This window comes from Pseudonaja textilis, chromosome 5 (assembly GCF_049901715.1).
Source record: "Pseudonaja textilis isolate UNSWEBS1 chromosome 5, rPseTex1.2, whole genome shotgun sequence".
Lineage (NCBI taxonomy): Eukaryota > Metazoa > Chordata > Lepidosauria > Squamata > Elapidae > Pseudonaja > Pseudonaja textilis.
Genome location: NC_141994.1, coordinates 34,825,084 through 34,847,099, shown reverse-complemented (window position 1 = coordinate 34,847,099; position 22,016 = coordinate 34,825,084). Strand labels below are relative to the sequence as shown.

Below are 22,016 nucleotides of genomic sequence, written 5' to 3'. Positions count from 1 at the left end.
GATTCATCTAATATCCAATCTTTGTATAGTCATCTTCATAGTGTGAAAATATGGTTATCTTCATCCCATAATGATACAGCAAGGGATCCAGCATGCTGCTGGGTCCAGGCAAGGAATGAACAAAGGCTTCCCCCAAACCAACTAGAGGTCAATTCAGTGACCAATCAGGATTACAGATGTGACCACATGATATAACTACATTTCCTATGATGCATTAACTATGTTTCCCATGAGGAACTGTCTGACCAGCACGGTCTCCCTGTTTTAGTACTTGCACTGCAATAATATTGCATGCAAGTGTGTAAAAGATAGAGCCTGCATTGTGACATTATGGGAAACATTTCCTCATTTTAAAATCTCAGCTTGCCATAACATCCCTGTTTATGTTGTATCAGTGTCTCATGATATCTACCAATAGATTAACTAATAATTTTGGTAATATCGTATACATATGGATGGATGGATATGGATATGAGACTAGGTAGATGAGTAGGAACAGTCAATAAAAACAAGTTAATATGCTGTATATGCTGTCGCCAAACTTTTGGACTTCAGGGACCACCAAACTCATAATTTTAAATCCCGGGAACTTCTAATATGAATTTTGACTGATGGTGGCTTGCTAACATTGGAGAGAGAGAGAAAGATCTGATCTAACCTCTCTGTCTTTCTCCCTCTCACACACACATATACATAGACAAACATAGAGGCAGGGGTGGGATTCAAATTTCTTAACAACTGGTTCTGTGGGCATGGTGCGATTTGGTTGTCATGTGACTGGTTGGGCATGGCTTCTATATAAATATTATAAATATTTGTGTTAATATTTTATTTAAAAAGATATGTATATATTTTAATATTTTATTTAAAAAGAGCAACTTTTACCCAAAATCAGGCAAAGCAGGCAGGCAGATTGAGTTGCTCACAGAATCACAGATTCACTTAGAGATCTATGATTCTACAATCGGCTACCTGAGTCTATCACATAAAATTTGCTTGCAAGCAAACTCGTTAACTCACAACACACTATGTATGTAAATATTGATTTTTTTTTATAAAAAAGAGCAACTTTTACTGCAAAGCAGGCAGGCAGATTGAGTTGCTCACAGAATCACAGATTTATTCAGAGATCTATCTATCTGTCATTGGCTACCTGCACTGAATAATAGCAGCTTCAGTCCTAAGGAAGGTTTAGCTCTGCTTAAAAGCAGAGCAAAAGATCTAAAGATTAGCTAGAAAGCAAGAAATGCAACCATTTCCTGCTTTTTAGCTAATATAAATCTCCTGGCACAGCAGAACAGCTGATGGTCAGCGGGGAAGAAAAATAGCAACTTAGCAGGCAAGTTTGCCAGGTAAGGAGTGAGTGGGCGGGGAGGATTCCACAGGCCATAAGGGTGGCTCAGCGTTGTGTTCCCACGCAGCCTGGATTAATTGCTTTGGGGGGTGCTCTAGGAGTAACATTTCTCTGCGGACCACCAAAATTTTCTAGCGGACCACCAGTGGGCCGTGGACTGCCAGTTGGCAACCAGTGGTCTAAATTAACATGGGTGGATCCCTAAACTTTGGACCTACTTGGAAATATTTGAGCAGTTGCTCCAAAAAAAGTAACCAGTTGAATTAAAAACATTCTTCACTCATTCTAGTGAGGACAATTGTGAAAATGTGTAACATAGAAGCTTCCACAGAGGAAAGAAAACATATGAATACCAGAATAGTTGACAGTTCTTACTCAGAGAGCTGAAGTATTCTCCCTGGGTTTTCCAGAGCAAGGTTTAGTTTCAAACTATAAGTAAAACATATCTGAAGAATGGTAATATGTTTCTAAATTATAGTAATTCTAAATTATATTTTTCTGAATACTAATACAGTTTGTAACAAGAAAGCAATACAAGTTATCTAGCTTTCAGAAATGAATTTCTCAAACATATAATAGTTTGTATGTGTATTAGTGAACAGCTATATATAATTAGTGCTTTTGCATAATGTAACAGATGGCCATAAAGAAACATTCTCTCTGTTTTCTAGTGTGATACTGCAGATGACGCTACTGCAGATGAATATGAAAAGCAAAGACCCAGCAGAAAACAGAAAAGCTTAGGACTGCTGTGCCAAAAATTTTTAGCTCGCTATCCTAGTTACCCTTTATCAGCAGAGAAGACAACAATTTCTTTGGATGAAGTGGCTTCTAGCCTTGGTATGTATACGGGCAAAATGAGGTTGACTGAAAAAAATGAATGTTTCTAATAAATTTAATATTGACCTTAATGTGTGTCCATCAGACATAGTGCTGTAAATATGCCCTATTTAAATGTATTGTACTACTGTGTAATTTGCATGTGTTCTATTTAGCTTTCACAGAAGGTGCTGCTGAATTGCTTTGTAATGCTGCCAAGTGATTCCTTCACAGGAATTGATCCAAAAATGCATTCCAGTAGAAAAAAGCAGTTGAATTAGCTGAAAGAGTCTGTATCAGATCAGTTTGTTTCATGGTATTAGTTTCACAGGCATGTATTCACTCTTAAGTCCATGTCATCTTCCTTCCACATAAACACATAATAATATGCATTATATAGTGTGAATTTTAGTATGCTTTAAAATTAATAAGTGCATTGTTAATTTAGACAAGCAGTAAACTGAACTATTTCAACCCACCTAATACCTTAAAAATATGAAATGAGTGGTTTGCTTTAAAATGTGAATCACCTAATTTGTTTATAGACAGTTATAGAACTTCCAAATTTATTTGGAGGGATTTCATATGGTTCATGTTTGAAGCCAATTCAGTTCATATCTTGTTATTTCTTGATGCAAACTTTAGCCTTCAGAATACTTTATCAATAAAATCATGAAATAAATTATTTCATTATGTATAATTTTAAGATTGGGAAGGAGTCATTGCAATAGTGCCTCAGAATATTTTGATTGTCACCAAATGATCAGTTCCACAAATTGCCAATTGGGGAAGTTGGGTTGGGTGATAAATTTGAAATGATGCTATTGCATTGGCCTGCCTGCTTCTCAACAGCCTCCTTTCTCAAGCTGTTTAAATTCATTGCTGGGTTTGTAGTTGGGTTTTCTGAAGTGCTGAGGATTTTCTCACTTTCTCCCTAAAGAATACAGACAGAACTTCATAGCCACTATGACAACAGTAGGCTAACCATGGGCCATGCTTGATTTGGCATTTACCTCAGAGATGTGATCTTCTGGAGAATATCGCCACTAGCCTCTTGTCAAGAAAAGATCTCTTTCTCATAACTTTGAGCTTGTGCACATCACCAATTGCTGCAGGGGTGAGAACCCATTAAATTAGGTGCCCATGGATCACTCTTATTTTCAGAAATCATTGGGAAATATCCTAGACATTTTATGAATCGTTCCACACATACAATTGTTCAGACTCTAGACTATGGAAGAAACCAAAGTATTCTATTCAATACAGTGGAACCTGTGGTCGCAAACGCTTCTGTTTGCGACCAAATTGAGTGACGACCCAAATTTTCAGAAAATTTTAGCATCTGGTCGTGAACAGATCTTCAGGTCACAATCTAACATGGCCGCAGTCAATTTCTCCTTCCATGCCATAGAGAAAGTCCTGATCTGAATAAACTTGTCTGCCATTCCACAAGTTAAAGTTACCCTTTAATCTCGTTCTCGCTGGCTTCTTACTTGTTTTGTAAGATAAACTTTCTCCCTGGCCAGGCAGCCTCTCTGTCTCTCTCCTACCTCCCCAGGAGAGCTGCGTGATGGCACAGAAGCCTCGATCTCAGCTTTTTTGTTACCGTTTTGCACATGTACGCTGCAAGGGCTGGAACCAGCCAAAGAAGCTCTGCAGTTGGGAATTCTGGCAGCTTGGAAGCCAGGATCTCCCCCGCCTCCTCTCCTCTCAATCCTCCAGGAGCTTCAGACAGTGGTAGCTCTCTGCCTCAGCAGGCCGGCAACAGAAAGGCCTTGGCACTGGCTTCGGAGTGTGGAAGGGTGGCATGTGTTAGGCCACTTTTACTCACTGGGGCTTCCTTGCAGAGAGGAACACAGGAGGAGTGCTGTGCGAGCCAGCCAGACCAGCCCAAGGCAGGAGGAGCTATCAGTGTTATTAAAGGATTTTACTATTATACTGTGAGTTCTATGGCATAATTAACTATTTTTGTGCTTTAAAATCTTTAAAAAACAATATTTATATACAGTTCGTAGGGGTCTGGAGTGGATTGATTGTATTTACATGCAATCCAATGGGAAATTAGTTTCGGGTCACGACCAAATCGGGTTGCAACCAAAGTTAGGGAACGAATTGTGGTTATGACCACTGTATTTGGTTGAGGTTGGCCCAGAGCAGCTTTCTGTTCGTTAAGGTAATCCTTAACTTAAAACCATTCATTTAACGACTGACTGAAGTTACAAGGGCACTGAAAAAAATTACTTATGATCAGTTTTCACACTTAAGATCACTGCAGCATCCCCATGTTCAGGTGATCAAAATTCGGGCACTTGGCAACTGGCATGTACTTACGACCATTGTACTGTTGTTGGGGTCATATGATCACCATTTGTAACCCTCCTAGCTTGAATTTCAGCAAGAAAAGTCCATGGAGGAAGCCAGATTCACTGAACAACCATGTGATTCATTTAACAACTGCAGTGATTCACTTAACAGCTGTGGCAAAAAAAATCATAAATAGGGCAAAACACACTTTAAAACTGCCCTATGTAGCAATAGACATTTTGGCTCAACTGTAGTTATAAGTCAGTGACTGCTTCTACTCCAGGGTTCCCCTTGGTTTACTGAAGAGAAAAAGGACAGCAGTGATCACTCGTGCAATGTTAGCAAAAAACAAGGAATGAATGTATTTGAATAGGGATATGAAGCTAGTCTGGGCCTACACCAATGATAAGGGCAAAGATATAAAAAATACATTGTCAACTAAGGCTGAATAAGAAATACCTTGCTGGCTGTGAGTTGTAGTGATATCCAGCAAGACGACACCAGGAAGACTACGTTAAACAAAAATTGGCTAGTAAGTCTTTATAGATGAGCTGGTATTACTAGACCCATGATGGCGAACCTATGGCACGCATGCCACAAGTGGCATGCAAAGCCATTTGTGCTAGCATGCGAGCTGCATGCAAATTTACCTCACTGCGCATGCCTGTGTCTCACAGCTTATTTTTTTTCAGTTCGTTTGAGGCCTTTTTTGGCCTCCTGAAAAGTCACTTTTTGTCACTTCCTGTAATACCGGAAGTGATGAAACGGGCCTATAATTCAGCCTGAGAAGCCATGCAGAGGCTTTTTCCAAGCCCCTGGGAGGCCGGAAAAGGCCTCAAACCAGCCAGAAAATCAGGCGCAGTGGGGGTGGGGATTGCGTGCGCATGCGCAGGGGGCGTGCATTGCATTCTGGGTGCTGGCACATGAGTATGGACATGCTGGCGTGCTTGTGGTTTTTGGCACAGGAGCCCAAAAAGGTTAGCTACCACTGTATTAGACCATTGATGTAACTTTGACCTCATATAATTATATTGCTTTGTTTCATTTTGTATAGCATATTGCCTTAAAATAGTTGTTTTGCATAGCAAAGTTATTTCTCTTCTGTAGGAAGTTTAACGAAAAATATAATGAGGAATGAAGCCTCAAAAAATATGATAAGAGCAGTAAATTATTTTCAGTGAAGACTTATATCCCCCAGATCTGCTATTAAGGCAAAGTAACTACAGATCTCTCAACTGACACTTTTTATAGTTCCCCAAACTCACATTAATGCAACCATCTTCAACTCATGGATATTGAAACAGAAAAGAATGCTTTTATTCCAAATGTAAATCTTTGCATGGAGAATATATAGTAAGTTTATATACCACAGCTTCAAAGTCATGTGTTCCCAGTTGAATTCTTTTTTATTATTGTTACTTATAAAATAATGACAAAAAGGGGAAAAAACAGGAACCCAAGAATAATTAGAATACAATACATCAATGCAAAAAAAAAAACCATATAGTGAGTACTTTTTTTAAAAAAGTAAAAAATACAACAGGAAAAAGAAATAAAATAACAGTAAATGATAATAACTCCATACAACTATCATGGTTTTTTTAACCTATTGTATTTTGTATAATCTAAATAGGATAGTTTTCTTTTTAAAGATTTGACAAGATTTAAATAGTGTTATCAGGTGTCTCAGAAACTGAATATGCTACTGGTTCCCACTTGAATACTTAGTTTCATTGACACAGTATGAACTTCAAGAATACCTGTTGACAATACCTGTCTCAATATATATTTCAAGCTGAATCATCTTAAACTTTTCAAAGACTCGAGTCATAAACAAGGAGTGACTATTGCTGCTACTTGTAATAATAGTATTTAAAGTTTCATTACTGCTAGGTAATAGTTCTAGTCTTCTTATCTCTAACAGTATTATTCAATTTTGCATAATTCTTTTTGAACATTACAAATATCTATATATTTGTTTTTCCATGATAATATATGAGCATTTACAAGACTGAGACATTTTAAATCCTCTTATAATAAATCTCAGAGCTCACGCTCTTTTCACTAAGGAACATTAGACAGTTTTGCTGTTGGAAGAAAAAATAGAGTTTGAAAATTTCTTTTCACTGGAATGAATTCAGATTCCTGCAAGCAGTCCTAATATGAGCTCTAGCACAATCTGGTTGTTATTTTTCTCTTAGACTTTGGATTGTTATTCTTTCTGCACAGTAATTGTTAAACTCTTTTCAATGTTTACATTTATATGTATATCTGAACTTAGAAATTATGAGTTGCTTCTAAGATATTGTTAGTGCCTACCCTTGGAAATATTAAGCAGGTTTGGCAGCCCTTTAATAAGCTGGTACGGAATCTGAAAGAGCTCTAGGGTATTGCTCATGGATCAATAATTCCTTGTTCATACAAGCATATTAGAATATAACATTTTAAATGTAGCCAGTGTGTCACCAATTGTTCACATTACATACAATAGAGAATTGTTCTTATAAGATCAATTGCAAATGAGTATCTTTAAATGAAAATGGATCTTCATCATTTGATTATAATGCAGTCCTGTGCATGGTTATTATTAAGGAAGAATAATGCATTTGCACTTTCATATTTATAGCTACCTCACAATGTGCACAAATACATTAACTTCTGTAGTTTTTGATACCCTATCACTTCTTATTAATGATACAAACATTTATTGACATAAATAGCATCAGTGCCAGATCTTCTGAATTTACAAGTTCTTGGCCAGGAGAAATCAAAATGCCACATTGATATGAAGGCATAATCTAGAATTGACTTTAGCTCTCTCTTGCAACTGGTATTAGTGGTATGAGGACAATTTATGATATACAAATGTTCTGATGCATCTTCTGCGCATTCTGTTGAGTAGCGCAGAATACTTAACTACTTTTTAAAAATTATATTGCCACAAATAGTTCCTAAAGTTCCTATCACATTACCATATCTTTATCTTATATAAATTATTGTAATTACAATCTCATGAAAATTTTAACATTTCTGTTAGTCCTTATGTACAGAGGTGTTGAATGCTAAGGAGAACAAATTTGGATCCTGCATTTGGAAGTAAAACTCCTTCATTTGTCTTTTCTCTCAAAAATTTTATTGCTACAATTCATTGATTACATTCTCTGTCTTATGCTTTGGTTTTCTACATCTAGGAGTTGAACGCAGGCGGATTTATGATATAGTGAATGTCCTGGAATCTCTTGATCTTGTTAGCCGAGTAGCTAAGAATCAGTATTGTTGGCATGGTCGCCACAGTTTGAGCCAGACTCTGAGAAAACTCCAAGAAATAGGAGAGCTTCAAAAATATGAAGAGCTCATGACTTCTTTCCAGCAGAAAGAACTTGACTTTGAGTATAAATTTGGAGAACACAAAAAAGAAAGCTTTGTAGATTTCCAAGATCGACAATTGCTTGACTTCTCAGAGACGGATTGTCCATCTGGTAAGTTAAGGAAGAGAACTAGCAATGATTTAAAAATGTATATAAGAAGAATGTGCTGTATTTTTCTATTTTACATTTTTACATAAATCATTAGATCCAAATTATCATTTTCTTTAGATTCAAGTAGTCAATCACATGTCAAACAACTATTGTGTTTTGCCCTCAAATTGCACCCATACAGTAGGGCTGTCAAACTCGATTTCATTGAGGGCCACATCAGGGTTGTGTTTGAATTCAGAGGGAGAAGGCTTGGTCATAGTGGCCAAGTGCTAAGGCAGGACTTCTCTGAGACACTCACTCTCATTACAGAGGTAATCCTGGAGTTACGAATGTAATAGAGCCTGCTATTTACATTTGTAACCCTAGGATTCGTTTGTTTGAATCACATTAAATGAACGTGATCACTCCCTACTTTACCCAATGCATTTGTTAATTGAATACACAGGTCATTAAATGCACATGAGGTATCTCAGAGTGGGGAAGAGCATGCAGGGCCTAGTGCTGGAGCAGGCCATCCAAGGCCTCTACCAATCCACTGAGGTACCTCATGTTTCTCTGAGGTCCTCACAGTTGCTTTCCTCCATGCTGCCCCGATGGGTCCCCACAGACTGGGCCTGCTTTGCCAGCATTCCAGATTCCATTTACTTACTCCATTTCCCATTGATTACTTACTTTTTGAAGATTTCCAGAGCTCCAGAAGAGGCTGATCCACTGACAGAAAAGCCGAAGTGTATATCATAAATTCAGATAATGGTGAAGCTGTAAGAACATGAAATCTAAGGAAAACATTTTTGTCAGCTTCTGAGTAAAAGGCTTTGGCTTGGGGCCCTGGGGTCATCATCCCTCTGGTAGTAGAAAATGCCTCCTGCTTCAGGACAGCTTCAGGGATTTAGGCAGCAGTAGCAGCCAATCAACGAGAAGCTTGCTTCCTTTGTCTCATTGGGCTGAACTGCAAGCCCCTTGTTTGGCTGCCAAGGCCCAATCCCTGAAGCTGCTCATTCGAACTAGGCAGTCAACAGCAAGCAGGAGGCTGCTTATCAGACTGGGATTAAATTAAGCCTGCAGGTCCTCGTGGCAGAGAAGCTGGTCTTTTATTCAGATGGGGAAAGCTGTTTTCCTTACATCTCATGTTCTTATAGCTTCACAGGCTTCTGAGTAAAAGAGTTTGGCTTCTCTACCACATTAGTCAGCCTCTTCTGGAGCTCTTCGAAAAGTAAGTACAGTAAAGCCCACGGAAGCCCCATTTCGACCTGTAACAGGCCGGGGGAGGCCTCTGGAGGGTCCCCACCACCACATTTTGGCTGGCAGTGCAGGAGGCCGTTCAAGGTGAAAACAGGGCACGGGGCTACACTGTTTTTGCTAGCAGAGGCACCATGGGCTGATCCTTTGCTATTTCCAGGCCGGCCCTGTAGGCCGGATCTAGGCATCTTGAGTTTGACACTCCTGCCATACAGTATATGGCTATTGCTTTATAACTTGATACAATGCTTCTATCTTCTGGTACAATTGATGGAAAATAGGGAAGTGCAGCAATTCAGATCTGAAGCAGAACTCATGTTTTTAAACAAGCATGGGCACCTTCAGATCCTCCTTCAAGAAATGAAGATTTTTCATAGAGAAATATATGTTTGAGTTGAGGAATTAGCAAGAAAATGACAAGGTGCTAATTCATTATCCTAATGAATAATCATTCCAATTTCACTTGTTCAATATATAATTTTATAATCTTTTCATCTGTCCTGGAGATAGTTAAAGTACAGCTATCCATCTGTTATAGGCAATTATAGTCTGTTCATTAAAAACATGCTTTTCAACTACGATTTTGTTTCTTTCACTATTTCTTCCATAAGTCTTCATAATATTTTCTTGGCTGTTAATATTGTAACATGTTGAGACTTGGGTTTTGTTTGTAATACAGCGTCTGCAAACAGCAGAAAGGACAAGTCATTGAGGATTATGAGCCAGAAATTTGTCATGCTGTTCCTTGTCTCCAAGACCAAGATAGTCACTCTTGACATAGCAGCAAAAATATTGATAGAAGAAAGCCAGGATACTGCTGATCACAGCAAGTTTAAAAGTAAGAATCACTTCTTGGAAATGAATGTTCTGAGTCAGCAAAAAAAGGTTATACTGGCAGAACTAGAGAACATATATAATTTTTTAAAATCTTTTTGGAGCAATTTCAACTTGAAAATAAGTATAATGTACAAATACCAGAAAACCTCTTTCAAACTTTGTTATGCAGCAATAATTGTAATATTTACTGAAATGAGATCTCACAAAATAAGTATGGTATTTCAGATACTAAGATACTAACATTTTTCAAATAGTGTATAGTCGATTGATTAAAATCAATGTTAAAAAAATTAAAATTAGTATTACTTGAAATAGTAGCTTTATGTTCTCATAAAATGCTGTGCTTCTAATTTGCTGTCAATAAAACTAAACTAAAACCTACGGAGGTTAAGTCCAAAAGCATCCAGTTGGATGACAGTTGGATGAACTTTAATATAGACCATGGGTGTCAAACTCAAGGCATCATGTTGCCATGAGACATCATGACATTTTCACAAAGCTGGGGTGGGTGTGCCCTGCATTTGACACATCCAGCCCCTGGGCCTCCAGTTTGACACCCTTGATATATACGTTATTGATTTTTTTTTTGGAAGTTCTATGCACTTATTTATTCATTCAAATGACCCTCAACATTTTGAAGGACATTTTACTTTGTGCCAATTCCCCATAATTTTAGCTTTTCGACAACAGTGTTTTTTTTTCTAATTTGTTACATTTATATGTAACGAATGAGGACATATAGTTCACTACATTTGAACTAAAGCTGTTTTCCTTTCAGCAAAGGTAAGAAGACTGTATGATATTGCGAATGTCTTGACAAGTCTTGGGCTCATCAAGAAAGTGCATGTAACAGAAGAAAGAGGTCGTAAGCCAGCCTTCAAATGGATTGGACCTGTGGAATTCACTGGAAATAATGGTACTTTTCTATTTTTGCATTACCAACAAGTCATTTCTCAGAGAGCCTTAATCAGTTATTAGATTTATGAACAAAACTGATGATATCCAGAGAAACCTGTAAAAAATTCAACAGGCATTATAAGGTGATAGAAAAACAGTTCTGCCTATGATTTTGTTTTGCCAAGTATCTACTTACTAATCTGACTGGATTAGTGTCCATGTGATACTCCAAGATTATATCGGGGGGAATAATTTGTGAACATATAAAATATTTAATATGGAAAGCTCTAAATGAAACATGACAGAACAGATATGGAGAGATGATGTAAACACACTGTTCAGTAAATATCGTTCTATTTAAAAAGTTGCTAGCTTGTCAATGACATTCTGAAGCAAATCAAGGAGTAATTTTGCTATTATATATGAACAGCAAATAAATAGGAAGCAGAGCTATGAATTATGGTAAGAAGACTGCTAGAAGAGGGGGGGAAAGTTCATTTTTTTCCCAGGTAGAAAATGTAGCAGAAAAAGCAACTACATATTTTGCTACAGGATTCATGGTTTAGTAAATAATAAAGTAGGTTTTCCTTTGAGTAACCAATTTAACATGAGTGTATTTGTTTAGGAGATATAAAAATGGAAGTTCGAACCTGTGCTACTCTGACTGAAGTGAAAAGGCCAACCCGTATTCCACATCAAGCTTGCTCTAACAGAAAGGATCGATTGTCACGCCATGCTTCTTTCAGTATTCCTCAGCCTCCTGAAATGGTTAAGAGGAAAGTCAGTTCTGAACCAAGCAGCCCACACAAAGAGAGCCAAGGTAAATATTGGGACAAGCATTTTAGCTCTTCTAATAGCTTTTGATTAGTAGCTAAATGTGTGTTTATTTTTCTGTAACACAGTTTCTGTCTATAAACTAAAATTAAGCTACCAATCAATAAACAATATTTGCAGCTCAGGATTGAACTTTGGAATCCTTGGTGCTATCTGAGCTTGTTTGTTTGCAGACATCTCATTACCCAACTGGGCAACATAATCATCTGATGTTCTCTAGCTGGACAATGAAATGTCTGAAAGCAAACATTCAAGTTCAAAGAGCACAACCAACCCCGCCATTGATTGATTTTAATTCTTAGTTATAATGTTATTTATTTGGACCTTCAAATTAACCTAGCACTGAGATAGAGTAATTGACCCAAAGTCCCACAACTGGCTTTATAGCTAAGGCAGGACTAGAACTTTGGATAATGACTGCCTCTTCACACAAGGTGCAGATCTTAGAGAGAACTGAGTATTTTACATATCTTAAGATGCAAAATCTCCACTCAAGTTAGATACAATGAGAACTGAGCAATAGAGATGGAACATTTATTCTGAATGCTAAGGTAATAGCTTCAGAAAGATTCATGTATTGACCATTCCTTTGGTAGTGAGCATGACATGGCAAATATCAGCAATCCTCTCCTACTGCTGAACTTGGAGGTGGAAAAGAAGTATATATTGTTTCTGCAGTCCTAATGTAAGTTGCCTAAGTATCAATGAAGCACAGGGCAACTTCAAGGGCAATAGTCTATATTTCCTTCATAGGTTCATAAAAGAACCACATCAAGAAACAGCATATTATGTAGTATTGTATGAATTTTCAGGAATATAAATAGCCATAGAGATGTGGAATTTTTCACAAATTTGAGATGAACAAAGCCATTGAAACTCCCATTTCATGCTGTAATTTGTAATCTGCTTGGATTGTCTCAAACCCTGTTGGAGTGTCCTAGGAACCACATGTACTAGTTAAATAATAGAGGTAAAATGTATGGATACTTTTCTCTAGATATTTAGTAAACCTAAACTGAACATTTCAAATTGTCTTAGCATATGATTTTGAATGAATGAAATTGTATGAGAAGGATCAGATAAAGGAACAACATATCTATATTTGCAGATTATAGCAGCATACAAATATGATCAAGGAATAATGAATACTGATCTAGAAATGGAGTGATAATTGTGAAAAGGGGAGAAATTATCTAGAAATTGAATTTTGAAATTTCAAAAGGATAGTGAATGATAATAAGAATGACATAAATTGTAAAATGATGATCTGTAGATTTTGGAGTCCTTATGGACAAATGGAAATTTGCTGGGAGGGTATTTTATGGGCATCTCATAAAATACTTGGTTGATTCCAAAATGTCTGACCTGAGTAACATAACTTGATGTATATTACCTTAGTCCAGCTCTCTCCCTTTGCAATTCTATATCCTATCTTTGTTTACCTTTCTCCTTTTTTCAGGTTACTGGACACATTTCCAAATAAAACATGGAGTGGTCAACTACTATTTCTATTTTCTAAACATGTTTATATAACTACTCGGCCCAGAGACGTTCATGAAAATAAAATGGATGCAGGAATCTGAAATTTATCTAATTAAAATATGTTTCCTAAATTATAAAAAGTCAGATGGATTAAAAGCGGAAATGTTTATGAATGTATTGGCATTCTTGAATGCCACATTAGAAACACAAGTCTAGAAAATATATATAAAATGTTGTATTCTTCATCCTTAATGACAGAGCTCACCAAAGAGATTGTGAGATCCTATATGTTCCCAATGTTTATCTAAAAAAGGCATAGATTAGATTAATTGAGATAATAGATGGTAGATGTAAAAAATCTGTATTATGATCACACATTGATAATTGATTTGATTTTCTGATTTTCCTTAGATGATTACTGTTCCAAAATGATAAACCTTGCATCCGTTTGCTGCCAGAATTTGGAAGATAATAAAAGGTACATAGAAATTCAAATCTGATGTCTTATAAAAAAAATAACATTCTGTATTAAATTTGTTTATAATCTACTGTGGAAAGGGATCTACATCTATTTACTGGTGGAGGGCAGATGTCTATGTTTGATGAAGCATTGGATGGAGAACTGTAGCCATATATCATAACATAAAGTGACTTTAGAGTGAAATGAACTCCTAGAATATTTTACTTCTAACTATATGATATATAGAAACCACGTCAATTACATAAAAATGTAATGTCTGAATGAGATATTTTTAATTAGGGTAATTAACCATTGTGTGAAAGAATTGATTTGTTCTACTAGTAGGTATATTAATCCACATTGTGTCTGCAATTTACCAGAAGCCCTTTTCAAACCTAATTCTGTTGCTTAACTGTTACTTATCTGAATCTCTTTCAGTTCATCATATCTTCTTCCCATCATAAACTAAATGAAATAGTCTCATTTATCTAAACCTCTAGATGTTTGGATTTGCATCCAAAGCTGTTTGACAAAGGTGATGTTAGAATGGAAATAGTTTGATGGTCTAATTATTTTCCTTCATCTTTCTAATAGAAGCATTGAAGCAGCAAGAAATCTGGGCATCATTTCTTCCTTCTCAGTTTTTCCTGTTCCAGAAGATACAGATTACTGTGCTAATGTCTTCCCTTGCTTTCCTAAAAAGACCAACTCAGCTGCATCACATTGGTCTTTACCAAATGGAATAAACCATCAAAATGTACTATCATCTGCTGTATCAGCTTCCAAAACTGAGACTGGGGAAACCAATGCACTCCCCAGCCAACCTTTTGTTTACTTGCCATCTCCATCCCTTTATATGCTGTGTGGCAAACTTCATGAAAGTCATTCACAGGCAAATTTTCCAGAAAAAAGAAGTGAAGACACAGAAGGCCACGTTTCCCCCTGTTCGTTAGAAACTGCCAAATCTCCAGTTAACTTGTGCAAGCGGGTACCTCCTACTGCAGCTCCATCTGAAGAGGCACCTATAGCCAAAAGACAAAGCCTGGAGCAAAGTGATGGCCCCCTTTCATTAGTTGTATCCAAGGTGAGAGAAACTCAGAACCTGTAGAAAACTATTTCATGGAGTCATCCGAAAAGATGGCGGTTGTATTTATGAAATAGTATATTCCATCTCCCTCGTATATCACATAGTCTTTTTATGGTGACTGCCTTGGCTGTTTTTTTATTTAGAAAGGGAATACTGGCTCTTAGTCCTTTCTGCATGTTCTATGAATTAACTCCTGCTGGTCCAGCACTCTATGAAAGTTTCCTTAAAGTTAAGGAGAAAGACTCTTAAAGGAGCAGTTTAACCATTCACAACTAGATCCAGAGTATTTGTGGCAGTCTCACACAATAATGTATATCCCAAGATGAGGTTGTTTGTGTATTTTTTATTTAGAAAACCAGCCAGCCAGCTGCCTCTTCTTCAGACAATAACTACAGCTCCCTTGACCAACAGAAAGGCTTTCAGTTCGAATCAGGGACTTCTGAAATTCTGGAAACTGTCATAACAGAAACCCAGCACCCTGAAGAATCAAATAGGAATAACGATGTAAAAGAAAACTTGAAAGAAAAGGAACAAAGCTCTCAGGAAAATAGCAAACCGTCTTTTTTACCACAGTATCTCTACGTACAGCCTACAGCTGGTAAGGGCTAAGCTGAAAACATGCATGTTAACTTGGCATTTAGATAAAATATATTTTCACAACAGCCATGAATTCCTAGAGAGATTTTCAATAAAATGCCATCAATCCTTTAAAAAAAAATGATAAAAGTCCGGATAGATACTTAATATGGCAGATATATACTGAATGTCTTGATACATTTCAGTGTAACACTTCCAGCAGTGTTCTAATTCTGACACAACCATGCCTGAAGCTCTGTTATTTCTGAGAAGGCTCAAACACATCCAGTGATATTCAGTGAAGTTCAAATGATATTTTGAGCTCGATGTTTTGAATGCGAAAATTTACAGGTCATTGCTATTTTGTCTTTATCCTTGACAAGACAGGATTTTACTGTATTTGGTATCTTTTTCTTTCTTTTATTTTAGGATTAAATGGTTTAAATTTCCTGTTTCCCACCAACCAAGCCTCTGCTCCTGTCAGCCTACCTTCAAGCCGCTTGCCTTCAGTTAATGTTCCTTGTATGATGGTTCCATCTACTGCATTGGCACCATTCCCTGTTATCTATTCCTCAGCAGGAACAAGCCAACTTCATTCTTCATCTTCTGCCTCTTTCCCAAATGTCACTTGCATGAATTTTAGTATGCCCGGCTTGACTTCTACAACTCCTGTTTTCATTGGGACCCCTACTGTGCTAACTCCAAATTCATCACAGTTGCCTACACTGGAACCACAACAGCAGTTTCATTCAGCTGTACATCTGAATCCTCTCCTCGGATCTGCTTGCAACTCTGTTAAAACAGACTCATCAATTTGCATGGGACATCCAGTCACCCTTTTGAATCTACCACAGGTGAGAAGGGGAATCATTATTATAAAGCAAGTAGGAAACGTTCATAAGGAGATATAATAGAATACTATTGATTCTACTTAAGCTAGATACTATTATTTCCAAAATTGTGGTACATATCTTCCACCTAAGTATTTTGCTAAGTATTTTGTTATCTTGTAAACAGAAGTTTTTTTTTATTACAAAGCCTCCATTCAGGTGATTACTCATATATGAGCCACGGTGGCACAGTGGTTAGAGTGCAGTACTGCAGGCTACATCTGCTGGCTGCCTGCAATTTGGCAGTTCAAATCTCACCAGGCTCAAGGTTGACTCAGCCTTCCATCCTTCCGAGGTGGGTAAAATGAGGACCCAGATTGTAGGGGGCAATATGCTGACTCTGTAAACTGCTTAGAGAGGGCTGTAAAGCTCTAAAGTCTAAGTGTATTGCTATATGAAGACCAAAAGTTGAACTTAGTTGTGTAGTTTTGAAATATTTCATTTTTAAATCCATGCATTCTGCAGTGCATATATATCTACAATGCTGAAGACAGTTACATTATTATCATGGTTGATTGCACAATAAGCTATATGTTTAGATTGGATTAAACATTTTTATCCATCTATCATTATCTACTTACAACACTGAAATCATAGCTGCCAGTTCTTTGGCTGGTGTTGGGCTTCATATGGACATAGTTCTTCCCAAGAATCTAGGATATATTGATATTGGTGGATCCAAGCACTGTGGCCTTTTGCAATTGTCCAATGGAAATGTTTTTATTAATATCATTAATACAAGAGCTTCAAATAGTTGTCTTTGAAGATGTTCTACCACCAGAGTATGGTCTCAAATCATTTTCTCTTGTAAGAATTTTTTCCATTGCTTCAAGTCTAACAAATCAGCATTGCATTCCTTAGTATGGGACTGAGCATTTCTTACAAGGCTATTTTTTCTTACAATATTCAAACTTTTGTTGAGTGGGAATGAGATGATATATAAAATCTCTATTAAGTTGTCCTGTCTCATTTTATACATAGCCTTCTACAACTCCACTAACTCCTAAGAATATGCGTCCAACAACTCAAGAAACATTGTTCAAGACACCTGGCAGTCTAGAAGATACTATTATATGGCGGAAAAATGAAGGCAACCAGAGCAGAACATCAAGTTCTGTTCAAAGAAGATTAGAAATCTCCAGCAAAAGCTCTGATTAATCCAGCCCATTACTGCAATATGGGTAGCTAAGAAAGTCTCTGCTTATTACCGAAAAAGAAACCCAATTATTCCATTAAAAAGAGAAAATATTGGTAATAGGTACATTTGTCCACTGTGCATTTGCCCATTACTTATCTTTCTTCCTCATGAATACCCTAGTTGTGTAAATATCAATTTTGATTAAAATTCTAATTATGCAGACACAAACATTTTAATTCCAAAGCTGAAAAAAATGTATCAAAGAGATGAGCAAGTTTAACTGTGACCCAAAGTCCAAAACTTGGGGGTGGGTGGGGGCTGGCTAGCACTTAAATAGTGGGGACATTCTTTACAAGGGTTCTATTTATCCTGTGTTGAAGTGGGGTTGGCTGGAAGGGCATCAAGAACAGCGCAGTCTTCTGAGACTGATTTAATCAAGTTACATTTGTAACTGCAAAGCAGACTTTTGCAGAGTGCTTGAATGTGACTGACAGATGTATACTTTTTCCTGCACTTGTTAAGAAAAAGCCTAATTTACAGTAATGAACGAATGTATTCACATAGATTACTTTAAGGCCAAAATAACTGTGAACTTACTTTTGTATTAATGAACTTCATATTTTCTCTTGTGCTTTTTTCCTGCACAAAATGTTCAGGTTGTTAGTAATTGTCACAAAAACTTTTTTTTCCTAAAATTGTAGAGGCAAAAGGTTGTTTCAAGAATCATCAGCCTCTAAAATGTTTACAATAAAATGTAGCTCTTCCCTAGTTTAAATATATGAGGAAGCTGCAATTCTTGAGCCAGGACTTCTTTTACAGCATTACATAGAGCTCATCTTAACTGCAATTCTGCCAAAGGAACTGAAAGAATTATCTTTGACTGATGTCACTGTATTGTATAGTTGTATGAATTCCACAATTAATACTCCTAAATGTTCATTAAGAAACACTTTAAGCACAGTATTTATGGCATGAGTGACCATTGAGGTCAGAAGGAACTTATGTAGGAGACGAAAGACCTGCAGCCTAAATATGAGTTAAATTAATCAATGCACCATTTTTTTAATTAACAGAAGGAGAAACTTGTAATCCACACTTGAGGGCAATTCATATTCACAAAATAATTACTATAGTGTTCAAAAAATTAATGGATTAAAATACCTTAAATGGCACAGATACTGGATTTTAAAAATTATCATGTTACTTTTGAGTTTATAATCAAGTAAATGGCCTTTTTTAACCTAGAATGACTTTGAATTCATAATGTATGTTTCTTAAGGTCAGACACATTTTCTGATCTACCATTTCATTAAGTTTTAGGAGGAATTGTGGCTTTAGTGTGTTTAATTTTGAATAATGGAATATGTTACCAAAAGGAGGTTAAAGATGAACAGTTTTAGTAGAGCTGAAATTGAGAATATAATAACTTCCTGTTACATTAAATCAGTAAGAACCTTACATGGAAGGTATTTGATAAAATTTACATTTCTTAAATCTCAACAGTAAAATCACTTTGGAAGATTTATTGTTAATTTTAAAAATACTTTACACTACAGAATTTTCAGGTTTATATGCCTTTATCCTGGTACATATGTCTGCATTCAAGTATGGCCCAATGGAATGATTTTCCCACCAGTTACTGCAGCAGGAGACAACTCAAAATGGAGTTGCTGTTAGCAGACAAAAAATGCAGTACCCCTATAGTACCGAGAAAGACTAAGGGTGGGTTAAAGCTCTCAGATATAAAGTCAATTGTTTTATTTTGTTTCATAATTGACTATCCTTTCAGGTTTCCTGCTTCTTGGACAAGTTGGCAATGTTGAACTCATTAAATTAGGAAACTGAAAGTGAAATAATTTCACTGGCACAGCTTCTTTATTCAAAACTCTTTTATGCGAATAGAATGATCTGGGGGCCTAAACACCTGTGAAATGCTGCCATGAACATTTGAACGAGTAAAGAGCATCATTTCCTAGGAAGAGATGGGAAATTCCTCTGCATTTGAACTATTTAACTTTCTCCTAAGTATACTGGCAACACAATCTCTGCTGGTCTTGCAGTTTCTAACTGTTCGATTGAAGATTTTCACATATTATGAGAAAAAGCAGGATCCTAAGGGCTATAAATATCCTGAGAGGGAAAGCCAAATCAAATCTAAAGCCAGGTTAATAGTGCAAGGTGAAATGTACACTGAGGCTTCCTTTTATCCAGGGTTGGCAAGATTTTTCTTTTAAGCGGAAATGCAGGAATGGAGCTTGGTGACCAAGAGCCCCTTGCTTAATAGGATGCTGAGATGATTATGATTGCAATAACTATTCCCATAAAGCTATGGCAAAACTGCTTCAAGACAGCTTAAGACTGATACAAGGACATGTGTACACCACTAAATTGCAGGATTTCAGGGCTTTTAAAACCATGTTCTGGTACGCAAGAGTTTACGAGGGAGGGAGGGTATGTATAACTTATATACTTGAATCTACATACCACGTTTACATTTCTCAATTTATGTAAAAGGTGCTATTCCTGTATTTAAAAGCCGTGTGTGTTTTAGAATGTAAAGCTGCTTTATGTTTATAACATTGCACTGCTAGTTTATTATCTTGATATTAACTTTACAACCGCTTATGGATTTCCTTCACTGAACAAAAATTACTTCTGTCTTAGGTTCCTTGCTACACTCTGCATATAAGACTATTAAGAACACACACTATTGTTGGGGGAGCATATTTTTATACTTTCAGTTATAGAACTAATCTTTATAATATAATAAAAATAAAGCCAAACATTTAAGAAGTTGTGTTTTTAATATTTTGGGAATTGGGATTGATTAAAAAAATATAGCTGTACTTTGAAAGAGCTAGTGCACACATTTAATCCTGAGAGTTCTCATATTCCTGAACCACCTGAGAGAAATAATGAAATGCAATATAAAATCCAGAAAACAATACAAATCAAGATAAAACAGCGATCTGTTATTCTAATCCAAATCAGCTCCTTCTTGTTAAAAAATATCCAAAGACAAACATTCTACATTTTTGTCTGTCCTTAAACATTCACAATAACTGAGTTTCTAATTAATCTGGATTCATGAAATCAAGTGTAAACATTTTAAGGTAGGAAGACTACCACTTGGCTACTACAAAGCCTTTAAAATGTGTCCATCCCCCCCAATAATTTGAAGGTCTATCAGATCTGGAGTCAGCATGGCTTCACTCAGATCTGATTGAAGGAAATCATTTTCAACTGAGACCACTTGACAAATCTATTGAGCTATCCACTTTTAAGGTAAGCAGTTTTACTGCAACATGGAATTTTTAAAAAATACATCTAAATTTAACTTCCACCAAAATATTCTCCATACCTTTCTATCCTTGCAAACCATCTTTGCCTCCACATTCATGTATCCTATATTGCCTTCTATTAAACCTCCTTCTTTTCCAAGGTCATTGATTTTCGCCTGTGATAGCTTTCTCAGTATTTTCTTGTCAACCATTTATTTATATGTCTTTAAAATTTTGATCCTGATCCACACAACCAATTTCAGTGTACAATTTGTTTACACTCTAAGACCAAACTGGATAAAAAGACAAACAATATAATAAATATAAGAAACAATACAGTAAATAAAAAGCATCCATTCTAAGTCTTTTATGAGAATAGCTAACAATTGATAGCATGAAAAATCAGCTGGCTTCTAATTGCTGTAGCTTATTCATAAACATTTTGCAACCTGATTTTGGAGAATGTTCATCCAAAAAGAGTGATGGCCTTTGATTACAACAGAAATTGAAGTTATTAACAATTTGAAATTTTAAGCTCAGTCACCATAGGTTGTACCTATGCATTTTAGAAGTACTTTAAAAGATTCTACTTCCATGTCTGAGAAAAACAAATAAGGCTTTCATATTGGAGACTCCCATACCTACCAGACTGTTATTCACTTCATAATTCCACCAAACATCCTTTGTACATATTTCCCATTAGTACAACGCAGATTTCTATGGTAATTTGGAATATAATTATTTTTATTTTATTCTATGCAGTTTCTGCATCCTTTCTCCTTTTGTTGGCAGTTATGACATTTTGATGTTACAAGGAGGAAGGGGAGGAGGAGAAAAGAAGAAGAGGAAGATATGTTACCTCCTCCAAGGGTGGTTTTTCAAAAGGCAACTAGACGTTTTTCCTTGAAGATGTTTTGTTTGTTATCCAAGAAACTTCAAGAACTGAAGAAGCTTCTTGAATGAGAAGCAAAACATCTTCAAAGAAAAACAAAGTCCAGTTGCCTTTTGAAAAACTACTTTTGGGACAACCATGACCTGGATGACTGAGAATCTCCTTAGGAATACTTCCCACTCATTCTGTTGGGAGAATAATCTACCCCTGTACTACTTTGACATATGAGATTTATACTATCTCTTTCTACAGTTGTTTTATTTTCCCAATACTTTCATTTTGATTTCCTTTTCCTTTTGTATCCTTATCTTTCCAAGATCCTAACTTAAAAACAACTAAAAGATTGTCTGCTACACATTCACGCCTCTCATTTTCTTAGTATTCTGTACTGATTTTCTCTCAGTCAGCAAAAAATATTTTAGTTTTTTAATTAATTCCTTTTCCATC

The 22,016-nt window shown here is 36.4% G+C and overlaps 1 protein-coding gene and 1 long non-coding RNA gene across 2 annotated transcripts in view; one reads left to right on the top strand and one right to left on the bottom strand.

Annotated features, from left to right (window-relative positions):
• The window catches only part of LOC148125594 (uncharacterized), a 35,963-nt gene extending 31,922 nt beyond the window's left edge, over positions 1-4,041 (bottom strand). The window contains exon 1 of the long non-coding RNA XR_015743826.1: positions 3,187-4,041. This is a non-coding gene — a long non-coding RNA (uncharacterized LOC148125594). The remainder of the gene's footprint in view (positions 1-3,186) is intronic.
• E2F7 (E2F transcription factor 7) overlaps positions 1-20,156 on the top strand; it is a 36,038-nt gene extending 15,882 nt beyond the window's left edge. The window contains exons 4-13 of the mRNA XM_087934484.1: positions 2,026-2,194; positions 7,669-7,956; positions 9,875-10,033; positions 10,811-10,948; positions 11,555-11,749; positions 13,657-13,723; positions 14,300-14,789; positions 15,144-15,390; positions 15,798-16,222; positions 17,240-20,156. Coding sequence (XP_087790610.1) covers positions 2,026-2,194; positions 7,669-7,956; positions 9,875-10,033; positions 10,811-10,948; positions 11,555-11,749; positions 13,657-13,723; positions 14,300-14,789; positions 15,144-15,390; positions 15,798-16,222; positions 17,240-17,416 — 2,355 coding nt within the window. The 3' untranslated portion in view covers positions 17,417-20,156. The remainder of the gene's footprint in view (positions 1-2,025; positions 2,195-7,668; positions 7,957-9,874; positions 10,034-10,810; positions 10,949-11,554; positions 11,750-13,656; positions 13,724-14,299; positions 14,790-15,143; positions 15,391-15,797; positions 16,223-17,239) is intronic.
• The last annotated feature ends 1,860 nt before the right edge of the window (positions 20,157-22,016 follow it).